Below are 14969 nucleotides of genomic sequence, written 5' to 3'. Positions count from 1 at the left end.
GGGAGGCAGAGAACAGAAGTAGACTTTTATAGGCCACTTAGATCAGCAGAAGGGACTCCTAACTACTTTGTAGGGTGGACCAGGCCTCAGCTCAGAGCCTGGAAGATCTCAACAGTCTCAAATATTGCAGGTGGAGACACTCCCAGGAGCGTGAGGTGGCCATGCAGGATGAGATGCTGCGCCTTCTGAAGGACCAGTCAGACATCTTGAGGCATCTGGTTGAGCTTCAAGAAAAACAGCTTGAGGCTAAACGCCCTCTGCACAAGGGCCTGCAAACATGGCCCAGTTCCCCATTTCCCTCCCCTAAACTTAGCACCTTTCCTCACCTCCTGCAACGAGCAAAAGGCAGGTTTTTGAAGACCTTCGATGCGCTATCCCAGACTGGCTGGCTTGGTTTCTCCCCTCCCAGTTTTATCACTGTTTACCCAAGGTTACATGATTTGGTTTCAGAGTAACAGCCGTGTTCGTCTGTATTCACAAAAAGAAAAGGAGGACTTGTGGCACCTTAGAGACTAACCAATTTATTTGAGCATAAGCTTTCGTGAGCTACAGCTCACTTCATCAGGTGCATCCGATGATGAAGTGAGCTATGTTACTCTCTAAGGTGCCACAAGTCCTCCTTTTCTTTATGATTTGGTTTGTGCAACAACAGTCAAGGTTTCAAAAATGAAACATGCTATTGTGGGGGGCATTGGAGGAGGAAGGGAAGATGCAGGGAGACTGACGCAACAGCAGGAAAGGCATTGGAATGCAGATAAGCAGTGCACATGGGTTTTTCAAAGTCTCCTGGAGCCTTACTGCCCTGGTATCAGGCTGCTGAAAATTCGCTGCCAGCCTATCTGGCTCCCTGTCCCACCCCTGCGGAAATGTGTCTCCCTTCACAAGAAGACTGCACAGCTGAGAAAGGTCCATGCGCAGCTAAGCCAGGCTTTTGAAAACACAAACATGGGGTGGTTTGGGGTTTGTAGTGGGAGGAAGGAAACTGCATCACGGGAGGTCAAAGCCACGTTCCCATTCTCCCCTGCCATTGCAAGCCTTACCCCAAACCCAGGCAGCTAGTTGCACTGTGGGATAGCTACCCATGGTGCACCACTCTGCATCAACATTAGCAAGGATGCTCGCCACCGAGTCAGACATGCACATCCGACACTGCGGAGGCTGGATGTGGATTTAGATTTAAGTTGGCTTAATTTTGCTGTGTAGACACACACACAAATGAGGTAGTCTAAGGGTGTCTCAGCTGCTTTACCTTTAACAAATCCCCAGTTAATGATACGGTTGGCTGCAAGTGTTGGCTTTGCTGTCACATCTAAAGCGCAAGTGACCTGGGGAGTTCTTTGGGACTGGAGTAACCACACTATTGTGATTTTGGGTGTAAGGGACCATCTACCACAGGGAACTTTGCCTAGGTAGCAAGATAGCCTAGGGGACACTGGGGTCTGTTGTAAAACCTGAGTAGGTTTACTTGGTCCCGCTTCAATGCAAAGGGGCTGGACGTAACGGCCTCTTCTCTAATATTTGGTGTTTATGCACCAGGCCGGTTTCCAGGCATTACTGCAATGGAGCGGAGTTCCTGTATTTCCGGTAGCAATATAAAGTACCCGTGTTTAAGACACTCTGCTAACCCCTGCGGTGCTGATGAACGGGGGTGGGGTGAGGGAAGACCCTGACCCTCAGGTTGAGGTGCAACCAATCAGAAATGCAGAGTGCATTCTGACACCGCCCCACCTGATTCTCAAACACTGCACCCCTCACCTACCTGCAGGGTCTGATTGCAGCAGGTCGAGCGCAGGGGGGCTTTGAACCCTGGTCCTAACAGCCTAGAGGTGTGCCCTGTTTTTTCTCGGAGATGGAAGGTATCTAATGCTACATCTTCCTGTCCCTGCCCTGCAAGATGCCAGGCCACACACAGAAAAACTAAGTTACTTTTTACTTGAAATATAAAATGTTCAACTCACCCACCTGGGGAGGCTCAGAGCTTCCCCCCGTGGCAGGGCAAGCTGTCGCTTGGGGATCCAGCCCTGTGGTGGGTAGAGGACCGGCTCGGAGCTTCCCACCAGCGGTGGGGTGAGCTGGCACTCGTGGCTCCAGCCCCACGGGGGGGCATCACAGAGACTTGCCGAGGGCCAGAGGAAATTAAGCAACAGCGGATGCAGCCCGCGGGTTCCCCACCCGTGGTCTAGATAATATTTAGTCCTGCCCTGAGGGCAGGAGACTGGACTGATGACCTCTCGAGGTCCCTTCCAGTCCTAGGATCTCTTCCATGTTTGGCAAATTGAGACTTGAAGACTTCAGCCACTTCGGTGCCCAATAACAGGAACCCAGGTGAATTTCTCCTGTCTGATATCAAGATTGTCCCAGGGGTCAGATCCTTGAAACAAATATTAATAGCCACCATTCTCACAGCCCTTCTAAGTACCCTTCTGCATCATCCAGTCCCTTAGCATCCTCAAGTGTGCAGCTCGCTGGCCCATCACAAATGGTGGGACAGTGAAAAACACCCTTCCCGGGAAGGGAAACCATTGATGGGTTGAGATCTGCATTAGGCCAGCCTTCGATCCTCTAATGCTCTGAGAGACTCCCAGCCCTGGGCAGCTACTATAAGACACCCTACTAGACCCTACTCCCCAGAACCAGGGATAGAACTGAGTCTTGGATCTGCCCCCAAGACCCCACTCACCTCCCAGAGCTACAGCCATAACCCAGGAGTCCTGGCTCCCAGCCCCCCTCCTGCTCTGACTTTCCCCCCCATCCCCAAGATCAGCTCCCAGCTCTGCTAATCCATCCCTATGTGAGCTTCCCCACAATCAACTCCCCTCTGGTGCCTCAACCTCCCAGGAGACCCAGCCGCAGAGTGACAATCACTCAACAGCTGGAAGCCAGGGGGCTGCTGGGATGGTTCCGGCCCCCAAAGGCAGCCAAGCACAGACCCCATCCCTAGCTTTGGCCTTGTTCCCTTCTACCACAGCAGGAGATGAAAGGGTTTGTACTGGCCGCGAGATCCCACGCCTGCTGCCTTTAGCCCAGCCCCGGACGAGCATCACCATGCAGGCCACAGCTGTAACACCAATGCTGACACACCGGGTCCCCGCCCTTTCCCCAGTAGGATGCGGCCAGGCTCGCAAGGCGGAATAAACCCCACCCAAGGGCAAAGGGCCCTCTGCCACCTGCAGAACCAGCCAGGAAAAGCCAAGCTGTCTCAGAATTGGAAGAGGTGCAGACACGGGCAACCAAAACAATCAGGGGCATGGAACAGCTTCTGTATGAGGAGAGATTAAAGAGACGAGGACTGTTCGACTCAGGGTGGGGGGAGGGGGGAATATGACCAACCGAGGTCTATAAAACCATGCGTGGGGTGGAGATAGTGGGTAGAGAAACACTAAGTGTTCTTTACCCCTTCACATGACACACAAACCAGGGGGCACCCGTGAAATGAACAGGCAGGTTTAAAACAGACAAAAGGAAGGATCTTCACCCAACGCAGTCCACATGTGGAACTCCTCACTGGGGAATGTTGTGAAGAACAAAAGTAGAACTGGGCTCAAGAAAAAGAAGCTCCTGGAGGATAGATACCTCAGTGGCTATTAACCAAGATTGTTAGGGAGGCAATCCCATGTTCCAAGTGTCCTTAAATCTCCCAAGTGCCAAAAGCTGTAGACAAGGGATGGATCACTTGATAATTGCCCTTCTGCTCATTCCCTCTGAAGCACCTGGCACTAGCTGCTGTCAGACAGGATACTGGGCTATATGGGCCACTGGCCTGATGCAGCTCAGCTGTTCTGATGCGCCCATATTATCCCTTTTTACCTGAGCAGCTAGCCAAACTCAGGGTTCTGCAGGAGAAACTGGTGCTGGAGTCAGTTGGCCACCCCGTTTCTATTTCTTCCAGAGCCCCTGAACAGGTTCCTTGCTCCTAGCCTCTTTCAGCCAGCCCTCTGCCCAAAAGCTCTCTCAGGGCTGTTCCCAGGCCTGTGCTACCAGCTCCTGTCTCTGTGCTCCTCTCTTCCACCCTTGGAAATTGTCAGTGTGCAAAGTGGCTGCCGAGTGGACCGACAGACATGCCTTATAAAGAGACAATGCACTGGCAGGCTGAGGGGGCACAAGACCAGCTCTGGGTGGTCTCCTGACACTCTAGTATTTCCCTGCCCTCCCTTACCCACTTTGGCACAGCTGCTTTGAAACGGATGGCAAAAGGATCTGGAATTGAGCCTTGGAGGTCAGGCTGCCCCCTAGGGAAATGTCAGACCTGCCCCCTAAAGAAGGGCCATAGCTTCTGTTAGCTGTAGAACGCACCCTGGAGGAGGAATGTGGAAACAGGAGTTCTCTCAAATCCCACGTGGGCTGGCCTTGGTCTGGGTCTCACACACTAGCAGGGAATTCTGCAGGTGGCCCATGCCAGGACAGAGCTAGCTACACACAGCCCAAATTCAGCCCTGCCCAAAAAGGCCGAGAAGAGCCCTTCCTCGAGTCCAGGCCCGGCTGGCATACCATCAGGGACGCAACCCCATGCTTGGGGCAACCCTAAACCTCTGACTTCCAGAAGCCAGGGGAGGCAGATGGGGGTGAATTACTCCATAATTGCCCTGATCTGTACGTTCCCTTGAAACAGGACACAGGGCTAGATGGCTGTTTTTATGGATGCCTTTTTCACAGCCGCCTCAATAGCTCAGTCATCCTGCGATCGAATTCCCGTCGTCCCACCCACTCCGTCCCATCTTCTCTAACATCCACACACCCGTCCGACTTTGGCTGTCTTCACTACAGGCAAAACGTCAAGAGCAGAGTTTTGTTTCGGACTGTCTTTAATAGGCTCCGTAAAGCCGAAGAACTGAATACAGGAATTCCTTCGCCACTTCAAAAAACACAGTATCAATGGAATTATGAGCGCTTCTTCCAGTAAAAAAAAGGGACGATATAAACAAACATTTTCGAGAACCTCTCGCGGAAAGCTTTTGCAAATCTAAGCTCGGGCTCGGTTACATCTCGCAGGAAAAATACCTTTTGCATACGAGTCGTGAGTCTCCCTTTGTTCTACCTGAGAGATTTGCCTCTCCCCTTCCTACAGGCTAAAGGAAATTTACAAAAACTACAAAGGTGTTATAAAAAAAAAGTGAAAACCCCTCCACAGCTCACGCTCTACAGGTCAGTCAGGCCCCACCTCCCATTTTGGCCAATTAAAAAGCCGAATTGGAAACGAACAGATAAACAGATCCCCAAATGCTTAACTCCTGAAACCAGCCTGATCTTTGCTTTGCAGGGGAAGGGGAGGTGGAAGTGAGGGGGGCCCCTGGAACGGGCCTCTCCTCTCAGGGCTGCATGTGACCAGGCTACAAAAGGGAAAGTACAGGCGGATGTAACAGTAAGATTCAGCGAAGCTCCAAAAATCTTTATAAATACGGCCATTGGAAGGACGATCTCAGTTCGGGAAGGGCTGTTGTTCATTGCCGGGCTGAGGATAAGAAGCAGGTAGAATGGTAAAGGCACTGCCGCACACAGATATGCCAGCGGCATTTCGCACCCCTGCCTCCTTCCCTGGCGTTTGGGGGGGGCGGGGGAGAGGCGCACGCCTAGGAGGTTGCTGTTCTTAAAAGGACCCTGGTAGCTAATGGCGCTCGAGAGAAGGCACTTATTTCCTCATTTGGGCATCGTCTGTAGTCCCCACTGATTTGGAGTAGGTCCTACGTGAAGGCGGGGAGTTAAATCCCCCTACAAACTTACAGTTTGGCGGGTGTTTTCCCCCAGTCGCGTTAAAAGGCAGCTCTGGGGTTTTATAAGACGGCCCAACAGCACCCCTTTAAGAGAGAAGTTGGATGGATTAAAAGTCCCTGGTGGGTTAGAGTCTCCACATGCATTTAGGCTAGACGGCGGGCGGGACGGACAGAGACTGGGCAGCCCAGCCAGGCCGGTTCCTTCGGCACAGACTTACCCTAGTTGTCATAGCTGTCTCTATAGGAGCCTCCAGAGTAGCGGTCCCCATAGCCTCCCTGATTCCTGTGGGGAGAGCAAGGCGTGAAACCGGGACCCCAGCCAGGGGATCTCAGTTGCAGCGGGGAGGTTGCAAGGGATCTAGTTAGATCAGATGGCGGAGGGCTGGGTTTCTGGTTCCGGGAATCCAGGCAGTAGAGTCATCCCCTGCTCTCCGCCCGCATCTTGCTGTTCCAGCATTGCTTCTGTGCCAATTTCACACACGCGGGCAGTGCCAGGGTCACAGCCCCACTGCCGGAGGTGGCCTGCGAAGGCCACAGGAAGCTGGGGAGGGAGTCGGCCGGATTCTCTCCCCAACATGCCACACCACGAGCTGGCTGAAGGGCACGGGCAGCCCACACCACATGGCAGAAGAGCAAACAGGGCTCCAATCTCAGCTGGTCACTAGTTACAAACAGACTACCTGGAATAAACCCCCCCACCCCAGATCACCCTCTAGCTACTATCAAAAACCGATCACAGCAACCCCCTCCCCACCACAGCCCCCCATGCCCGCTCACCTGCTGCCGTAGTAATCCCTGGACCCGCCGTAGCCTCCACTTCGGCTGTCATAACGGCCGCCGCCATAGCCTCTGTCCCCGCCTCCTGCAGCGGAGAAAGGAGGGGGGCATTTGGCACTGGCTGCACCTGGCCATTGGCACCGATAGGCGCGGTCAGGGGGGGACACTCACCTCTTGAGAAGCCACCACGGCCTCTGCCCCCTGAAGAGCCACGGGATGATTTCCCAGCCTGGTCAACTCGGATCTGGCGCCCGTCCACAGACTGGGGAGAGGAAAGGTGCGGTTAGAGGCAGCTTTGCACACCTGGCAGGGAAGGGGGGGCTGTGACAGCGCCGGCGGGGGGGGGGGGGGGAGGAAGAAGAGCCCACAGCAATGAGTGCCTAACCCCCGAGGCATGTCCTTTTGGCCACGCGCTGGCAACTCTGCGTCGAGACAATGACTGTAAGACGTCCTCACACTTCAGGGCTGCAGCAGGCTGGCTGCTGAGTCAGGCCAGATGGATTTGTTGTGGCCCATCCACCACCTGCTTTTCTCTGAAGCATGAGGGGGTCAATCACAGCTGGGGCCGGTACTCTGAGGGGGCAATCCCCCTCTCAGGGGCTTGGCAACCGTGTCATGCTCAGATTTGGGGTCAGAAAGGAACTTCCCACCTAGGGTGGACCAGCAGGGACCCTGAGGGTTTTCACCTTCCTCTGCAGCACAGGTCACCTGCTGGGACAGTCAGAGAATCTCACCTTGCCAAATCCCTTCCCTTGGTGGCACCTTGGTTTCTCTGCCTCCCGCGGGCTGAAGTGCTTTGGTCTAACTGAAGTCTCGGGCAGCTGGGAGCAACCTAATGGCTGGGACTATACAGGAGATCAGCCTAGATCTTCTAAGGTGCAGGCAACCATGTCTGCTGCCTGGTGGGCTACTGACCCGCAGCCGCTCTGCTGTCCACGACTGGCTACCTCCAGAGCCACGGTCCAGTGAGGGTGTCTGGGGGGCACAGAGTGGGCTTGGAAAAGCTTTTAACCCAGACACAGGGGTGGCCGGCTTGCCTAGTTCCCAGCCCCCTTTACTGCATTTGAGCTGCTGCCCATGGGGTCCCCCACTTACAGGGCTGCCAGGAGTTAGTTTGGTACGAGAGCAGCTAGCTTTGGGGAGACGGGGCAGAGGCAGCCCCCAGTCACACAGCGACAGATGGCAGACCACGGGTGCTCTGGCACCGATGACTGTGATTTGGGGGCGGGGGGGGGGGGAAGGGAATGGACGACAGGAAGTGCGATCATCTCCCCCAAGGACTGGCTCCCACTCACCTCCCCATTCATAGCTCTCATGGCATCCTTGGCATCCTCTGGACGGCGATAGGTGATGAAGCCGAAGCCTCTGGATCTCTGGGTGTCCCGGTCCTTCACTACCACCACTGGAAGAGCGAGGGGCAGAGCGTCAGCACCCCCAGAGGGCCCCAGGACACATTCCATGCCCACCTCCCATCAGGCCATGGAGCCTCCTCACCCAGCCAGGCACCGCCTTGCTCGGAGCCACAGGACACCCCGCCAGAGATCCCAGCATATGGACCCAGCTTTGCAGCATGGGTGCTGCCCCCAGGCTAGCTGCAGCGAAGACATGCCCTAGAGACCATGCTGACAGCACCCCCTGGCCACGCCCATCAGAAGGGCGGGCTTTAGGGCCCATCCACACAAAAATAGTCAGGAACAGTGGCTGGGTTTCACATTCACACCCTGCCTTGGTCTGAATTAATTCCGAGCCCTTATAAGCCACTGGTTTCTGTGCACACAGATGGCGGCCAGGGTCATAGTGGGGTGCCTGCACTCCCCCCCCCAGTGAGATAATCCTAACAGTGTCAGATCAAACCCACCTGCAAGGGCATCCTGGAGCCATCTCACTCATTCTGTAGCGCCAGTGATCCAAGATGCAGAGGGAGACAACCTGGGGAAGGAGTCCAGTGACTTGCAGCCAGGACTCCTGGGTTCTACGCTTGCCTGGGGAGGGCGCTCACTTTAAGAGGGGGATGAGACTCCTTCTCTGCACAGTGCTTTACGAGTCACTGCGACACGCTGGAGACACCAGACTCCAGCCGGCAAGGGCAGAAACAGTGCTGGAGGGCACGGGGGTAAAATGGGACCCAGCTGGGGCCACCACTCCCACCCTGCATTGTCCCAAACTTAGACCAGTGCAGGAGAACCCCCGCTGCAGCCTGCGTGGGCAGGGGATGGACTACAGAGAGGAACAAGAGCTCTCTGCTGTTTGCTCCAACCCTTCCTCTCCTATCTCTCACCTCTGCTGCTTCATGTCCCCTTTCACTTCCCTTTAATTTACATTTCACTGATCCCCTCCAAAAAAGAACCGTATTGTTTGCTGTCATCCCACTGATTGATCTCTCTCCTGGCGGGTTCAACCCTTTCTCTCACCCTGCTCCTCTGGGCTAGGACTTTCTGCTCTCCTGCGCTGGACAGACACAGCGGGAACCTGTTCTTGGTTGGCCCTTAGACTCAATAGTAACTAACAGCTTAAAAATGTTTGCAATGTAGCTGTAACCAGGTTGGTCCCAAGATATGAGAGTGACAAGGTAGGTGGGAAGTAATATCTGGCAGAGAGAGAGAGAAGCTTTCCAGCTACACCGGACAGCTGTGCCCAACAAAAGACTATCCGTTAAAAGATATTACCTCGGCCACCTTGTCTCTCTCCCATCCTGGGACCACCGTGACTAACACTACACTGCCAGCACCGGGATGCTACTGCTTGAAAGTGAGCTGGGGTTAAATCGTGGTGTAGTCTTTGTAATAATTAAATGGCTCTCGCTTGAGCTACTTTCAGACACAATCTTCGCCTGCCACAGGATTACCTGGCTGGTCCGAGCCCAGGTTATGGTCGGAAGATACAAAGCGGATTCCCACAAGTCTCTATTTTTGTTACCTAGGGCTGGTTGAATGAGCCCAAGCAAGCCCCGTTTTTGGCCCAAACCTGAAAACTTCCTATACTTTTCAGCCAGAATATTGATGCCTTCCCTGCAGGAAAAAGGCACTTTCCATGAAGAGATCTAGTTTCCTGTCTGGCCCCATTGTTAAAACAGAACCCCAGAAATATTTAAGCCACGCTAACTTCTCCTCTCCCAGCACTTCACTCACACACCTGCCTCCATTTATGCCGAAGCAGCTCCCATGCTAACAAGCAGGCTGCATGGTTTACCATGTCCGTGGCAAGGCCGAGTCATAGATGTCACCAGGCTCCTAGTGAGGGGAGGGAGGTTTCCTGCGGTAGGGCTGGCAGACAGGTACTTACCCTCTGCGATGTCACCATACGGGGAGAAAAGCTGCTCCAGGTTCTGTTCATTGGTGTCGAAGCTGAGCCCTCCGATGAAGAGCTTGCCTTCGTCAGATGCCATGACTGAAGTCACCTACAGGCAAAGCAAACATGTGGTCAATCAGGACAGGGCCTGGCAGGCGGCCGGGGAAAGGCCTGGGGCTGCAGCAACGGTTCTTTAGCAAAGAGGCTCTGAAATTAACTCGTGGCGTAAGCAGAAAAATTGCAGTTTAATAGCCCCGGCGGCACATGTGGTGCCTGTGTCAGATCAACAAAATGGTATATTTAGCCCAGTATTCCTGCCCGGTACCCCCCACCAGTTGTCCCATCCAGGCAAGTACTCACCCCACACCCCATCCTTGCTGCCCCACATTAGACCAGTTGTCCCACCCTGGCCAGTTGCCCTGCCGGAACACCCAGTGGTAGATCAGACTGGTGGTCCTGGTTTGCCTGGCATATCATCTCCAGTGGCAGGCACTATTCAAGCTCTTCAGAGAGCCAGAAACTCAGTGCAAGTGACCTCATAAATGAGACGAGGGGGATTTTTTTTGCGTGTATGAGACTTCAGAGCTACTACAGACCAAGTTATTCTGTGTCCCATTCCACCGTCTCCCTTCTCTATGCATCATACATGAGCAACTTGTGTTCGTTTTTGAGGCCCTTTCATGGCCCATCCGCCCTCATTTGGTATCGACGCACATTTCCGCTTGGCCCACGGCGCTAGCCTGCATCTCCCACTGTTACATTTTCAAAAAAGCCCTGTCATGCTGTCTCTCATGCCTCCCCTCACACTTGGGAGTCCTCCCTGTAAACATCTGCAGAGCTACCCCATTATCTATTGTCAAATCCCTCCTTTGCCACGATACCTACAAAAAACCTACCCCCAACCCCCCAAAAGTCTGGCCACTGGTGTGCTGAAACCACTGCTGATCAATACTGCCTCATTGTTTCCTTGTACTCCCCCATCTGCCTGTCTCCATCTGTTGTCGCTCCTCTAATACTTAGATGGTGAGATCCTTGAGGCAAGGATTATCTTTTTGTTCTACATTTGTACAGAGCCACACACACAAACCAGTGGAAAAAATATCACTACCAATAGAAATTTACAGACAAAATGGGTGCTGCTTGAGAAAGGATTGGAGTTAGATTTAAAGACCATTTGCTGTATATTTGCATATGTGGGGTGACGATTAAGGTTTGAACAGATTAGCTCTGATACCCCACAACTGTGAAAACTTGAAAGAAAGAAAGAAACGCTTTAGGACACACAGATACCCGCCAAAACCAACTGAGTTCTACCAAGCCCAGGGGTTCGGCCGGCTGCAGCGAGATGGGAGATCACCCTCAGCTCAGACAGCGGCAGCCGGGCAACACCCCCCTCTCACGAGCCAGCTGCATTTTGGGGAGCAGGGGAACAGCCCCCAGGGCTCCCAAAGGGGGAGCTGGAAGCGATGCTGAGGGGGTCACCTGTAGCCCCCAGGACCCCTCCCCGAGGACTCCGCAATGCAGGGGGGGAAGCTCCCTCCAGGCTGGGGGGGGGGGGGAGGCGGCGCCCCCTCCGTTATGGTGGAGAAGGGGGGGCTCCCACCACGCTGGGGGGGCGGCGTTGCCCCACAATCCCGAGCGGGGGGGAGCGATTTCCCCCTCCCCCCGAGTCCCATTAAGATGGCAGCGAGCACGTGGGGCCCGGTCGCCGCACGTGGCGACCACCGTAGGCTTCCTCAGGGCCGCGCGCGCGCGCGCCTACCCAGGCGCATGCGCAGCGACGGCGGGCCTTCCACCGCCCACCCACCGCGCCTCGAGGCGAGGGGGCCCCGCAGGACCGCGCATGCGCGGCGCGACCTCGGCGCGCGCTGCGCAGCGCTTCTTCCCCCTCCCCCCGCCGCCGCCAAGGTCCAGCCGAGGCGGCGGCGAGCGGCGCCATTTTGACCCCCCGTTCCCGCTCCCCTCTCCCCAGCCACACCGCCCCCCTCCTCCTCGGCCTCTCCCCGCTCCCGGCCCCGCGACCAGCGGCGCTCACCGGGATGGGTCGGAGCGGAGCGGAGCGGAGCGCGGCGGAGCTGCTGCTGCTGCCTCGACGTCGGCGGGAGAAGCGAGAATGAGAGCGAGGCTACGCAGGCCACACCCCTTCCCGCCACCGAGCGCTGATTGGCGGCCGGAAGCGGAGGGGGGCGAAGTGCCCGCCCCCCTCAACGGTCACGTCCTATGAGCGTGCCGCCCATTGGTCAGCGAAACAGGGGCCACGCCCCGTCCCGGGCTGGGGTCTTGATTGGCTAGCGGGGTCGCCCCCGCACAACGCAGGGACCGTTGATTGGCTGAGTAAGAAACAGCCAGGGAAACAATAAGTCCACGCCTCCTGACCGCCTAATTGGCTGGTACAGAGACAGACAGCGGCAGGGCCACGACCTCTCACCGCCTGAAGCCCTGACTGGCTTATGGAGAAGCCGCCTTACTGCCGGGAGCGCTGATTGGCTGAGATGGCCAGCGCCGGGAGCAGGCTAAGACCACGCCCCTTACGTGACAGTAACGCTGATTGGCTGGCACAGGTTGACAGACGGCACCAAGGCCTCGCCCCTCCCCCATCTAGAATTCTGATTGGTCGACGGTGAACGAGGCTGGGGCCAGAACACAAGATAGGACTCCGGACTGGGTGGAGGTGGCGGGGCTAAAGCCACGCCCACTTCAAATCTCCCTGCCCATGGCATGGCCCCCAGGCCCTGAGAGCTGGGGGGGAGGGGGATAGGGGTGAGAGCTGGGGGGGGTAGGGGTGCGATCCAGCCCCCCATAACCATGGGCCCCAGGCCCTGAGAGCTGGGGGGAGGGGGATAGGGGTGAGAGCTGGGGGGGTAGGGGCGCGATCCAGCCCCCCCATAATCGTGGGTCCCAGGCCCTGAGAGCTGGGGGGGAGGGGGATAGGGGTGAGAGCTGGGGGGGGTAGGGGCACGATCCAGCCCCCCCATAATCATGGGTCCCAGGCCCTGAGAGCTGGGGGTGAGGGGGATGGGGTGAGAGCTGGGGGGGGTAGGGGTGCGATCCAGCTCCCCATAACCATGGGCCTCAGGCCCTGAGAGCTGGGGGAGGGGTTAGGGGTGAGATTGTGCCCCCCCATAACCATGGGCCCCAGGCCCTGAGGGCAGAGGGTGTACAATCCAGCCCCCCATAACCATGAGCCCCAGGCCCTGAGAGCTGGGGGGGAGTTAGGGGTGCAATCCAGCCCCCCCATAACTGTGGGCCCCAGGCCCTGAGAGCTGGGGGGGGTAGGGGTGCAATCCAGCCCCCCATAACCATGGGCCCCAGGCCCTGAGAGCTGGGGGGGAGGGAGATAGGGGTGAGAGCTGGGGGGGGGTAGGGGCGCGATCCAGCCCCCCCATAATCGTGGGTCCCAGGCCCTGAGAGCTGGGGGGGAGGGGGATAGGGGTGAGAGCTGGGGGGGGGAGGGGTGCGATTCAACCCCCCATAACCATGGGCCCCAGGCCCTGAGAGCTAGGGGGGAGGGGGATAGGGGTGAGACCTGGGGGGGGTAGGGGTGCGATCCAGCCCCCCCATAATCATGGGTCCCAGGCCCTGAGAGCTGGGGGGGAGGGGGATAGGGGTGAGAGCTGGGGGGGTAGGGGTGCGATCCAGCCCCCCCATAATCATGGGTCCCAGGCCCTGAGAGCTGGGGGGGAAGGGGATAGGGGTGAGAGCTGGGGGGGGTAGGGGTGCGATCCAGCCCCCCCATAATCATGGGCCCCAGGCCCTGAGAGCTGGGAGGGAGTTAGGGGTGCAATCCAGCCCCCCATAACTGTGGGCCCCAGGCCCTGAGAGCTGGGGGGGTAGGGGTGCGATCCAGCCCCCCCATAATCATGGGCCCCAGGCCCTGAGAGCTGGGGGGGAGTTAGGGGTGCAATCCAGCCCCCCATAACTGTGGGCCCCAGGCCCTGAGAGCTGGGGGGGTAGGGGTGCGATCCAGCCCCCCCATAATCATGGGCCCCAGGCCCTGAGATCTGGGGGGGAGTTAGGGGTGCAATCCAGCCCCCCCATAACTGTGGGCCCCAGGCCCTGAGAGCTGGGGGAGGGGTTAGGGGTGAGATTGAGCCCCCCCATAACCATGGGCCCCAGGCCCTGAGGGCAGAGGGGGGTGAGATCCAACCCCCCCATAACTGTGGGCCCCAGGCTCTGAGAGCTGGGGGGGCACAGAGGGGAGAACCAGCCCCCTCATACCCATAGGCCCTAGACCCTGAGAGCTGTGTGTGAACAAGCCCCCCCCATGGCTATAGGCACTGAGAGTCTGGGTGGTGGGTATTAGGGGGTGAGAAGCAGCCCCCTCTGCAACCATGGGCCTCAGGCCCTGAGAGCTGGGTGTGTGAACCAGCCCCCCCATGGGTATAGACTCTATGCAGTGAGAGCTGGGGGAAAAGAAATTAGGGGTGAGAACCAGCCCCTCAACAGTCTCAGGCCCCCGCACTGGAACTGTGCTCAGAGTTGGGTAGGATGCCTGGCCTGCCTAAGCTTCCCTCTTGTCTTTGTTCTATAGGCAAAAGGCAAGATCCGCTGGGGAGGGCGGGTGCCAAGGGGGGCTGTGGCTGGCTTAAGGGGCTCGTTAACACCACTAGCAGGATTTGGATAGGCTGGCCCATGGCCCTGCTCCTCCTGGCCCCCAGCAGCAGGTACCACCTCTACCCACTGGCTGGCTCCGACTACACCGGGGTGGGGGGGAAGCTGAGAGGCTCCGTCTCAGAGGGGTGGAGGGCACATGGCCTGCCCAGCAGGCAGAGCGCGACCCCTTGGGGGACTGCCTCACTGACCAAGTTCCTCCAAGGACCTGTTTAACAGCCAGGGTGTAGCAGCCAGCCCAGGGAGCTGTGCCAGGTCCCCAGCTGGCAGCCCAGCCTCCAGGCTCTCTTTGGTGTGAGCTCCACCCCGAGTAAGCCAGCCAGCCAGCCCGCTCTAAGGATAGACCCAGCTCAAAGGTGGAGTAGTCTCTGCCTCTCTCCTGTCCATGCCAAGAGGTTTAGGGCACCCCCCATGCTGACTGAGGAGAGGCTGATGAGTTGGGGGCAAAGCTGGCTTGGTTTATGATCATGGGGGCAGGGAGAGAGGAAGAAGGGTGTAGCCTACAGCTCTTGCTCTCAGGGTCCCTAGGCCAAGAGCTGGAGATGGGGCCCCTGGAGGGTGTGTGTACACACATGCTGATAGCAG

At 57.1% G+C, this 14969-nt stretch overlaps 1 protein-coding gene across 1 annotated transcript; it reads right to left on the bottom strand.

The window, feature by feature from the left end:
• Window positions 1–4790: 4790 nt before the first annotated feature.
• Window positions 4791–11953, bottom strand: LOC141976339 (RNA-binding protein 3-like). The gene is made up of 7 exons (XM_074937280.1): window positions 11809–11953; window positions 9768–9882; window positions 7781–7887; window positions 6657–6747; window positions 6486–6570; window positions 5927–5991; window positions 4791–5449 (listed from the first exon to the last, which is right to left on the bottom strand). The coding sequence occupies exons 2-6, from the start codon at window positions 9868–9870 to the stop codon at window positions 5928–5930; spliced, it is 450 nt and encodes a 149-aa protein (XP_074793381.1). The 5' UTR covers window positions 9871–9882; window positions 11809–11953; the 3' UTR covers window positions 4791–5449; window position 5927.
• Window positions 11954–14969: the final 3016 nt, after the last annotated feature.

The sequence above is a fragment of the Natator depressus genome, chromosome 23 (genome assembly GCF_965152275.1).
Source record: "Natator depressus isolate rNatDep1 chromosome 23, rNatDep2.hap1, whole genome shotgun sequence".
Classification (NCBI taxonomy): Eukaryota; Metazoa; Chordata; order Testudines; family Cheloniidae; genus Natator; species Natator depressus.
The sequence above is the reverse complement of the archived record's forward strand: the minus strand, read 5'-3'. Positions and strand labels throughout refer to the sequence as shown.

Bases quoted from the DNA above. Each gene is read 5' to 3' on its own strand.
- LOC141976339 (XM_074937280.1), bottom strand. From the start codon at position 9,870: ATGGCATCTGACGAAGGCAAGCTCTTCATCGGAGGGCTCAGCTTCGAC. The intron at 7,888-9,767 runs GTAAGTACCTGT...TCGCTCTTCCAG, and splicing joins GTATGGTGACATCGCAGAGG to TGGTGGTAGTGAAGGACCGG. The intron at 5,992-6,485 runs GTGAGCGGGCAT...CTCTCCCCACAG, and splicing joins AGGGATTACTACGGCAGCAG to GAATCAGGGAGGCTATGGGG.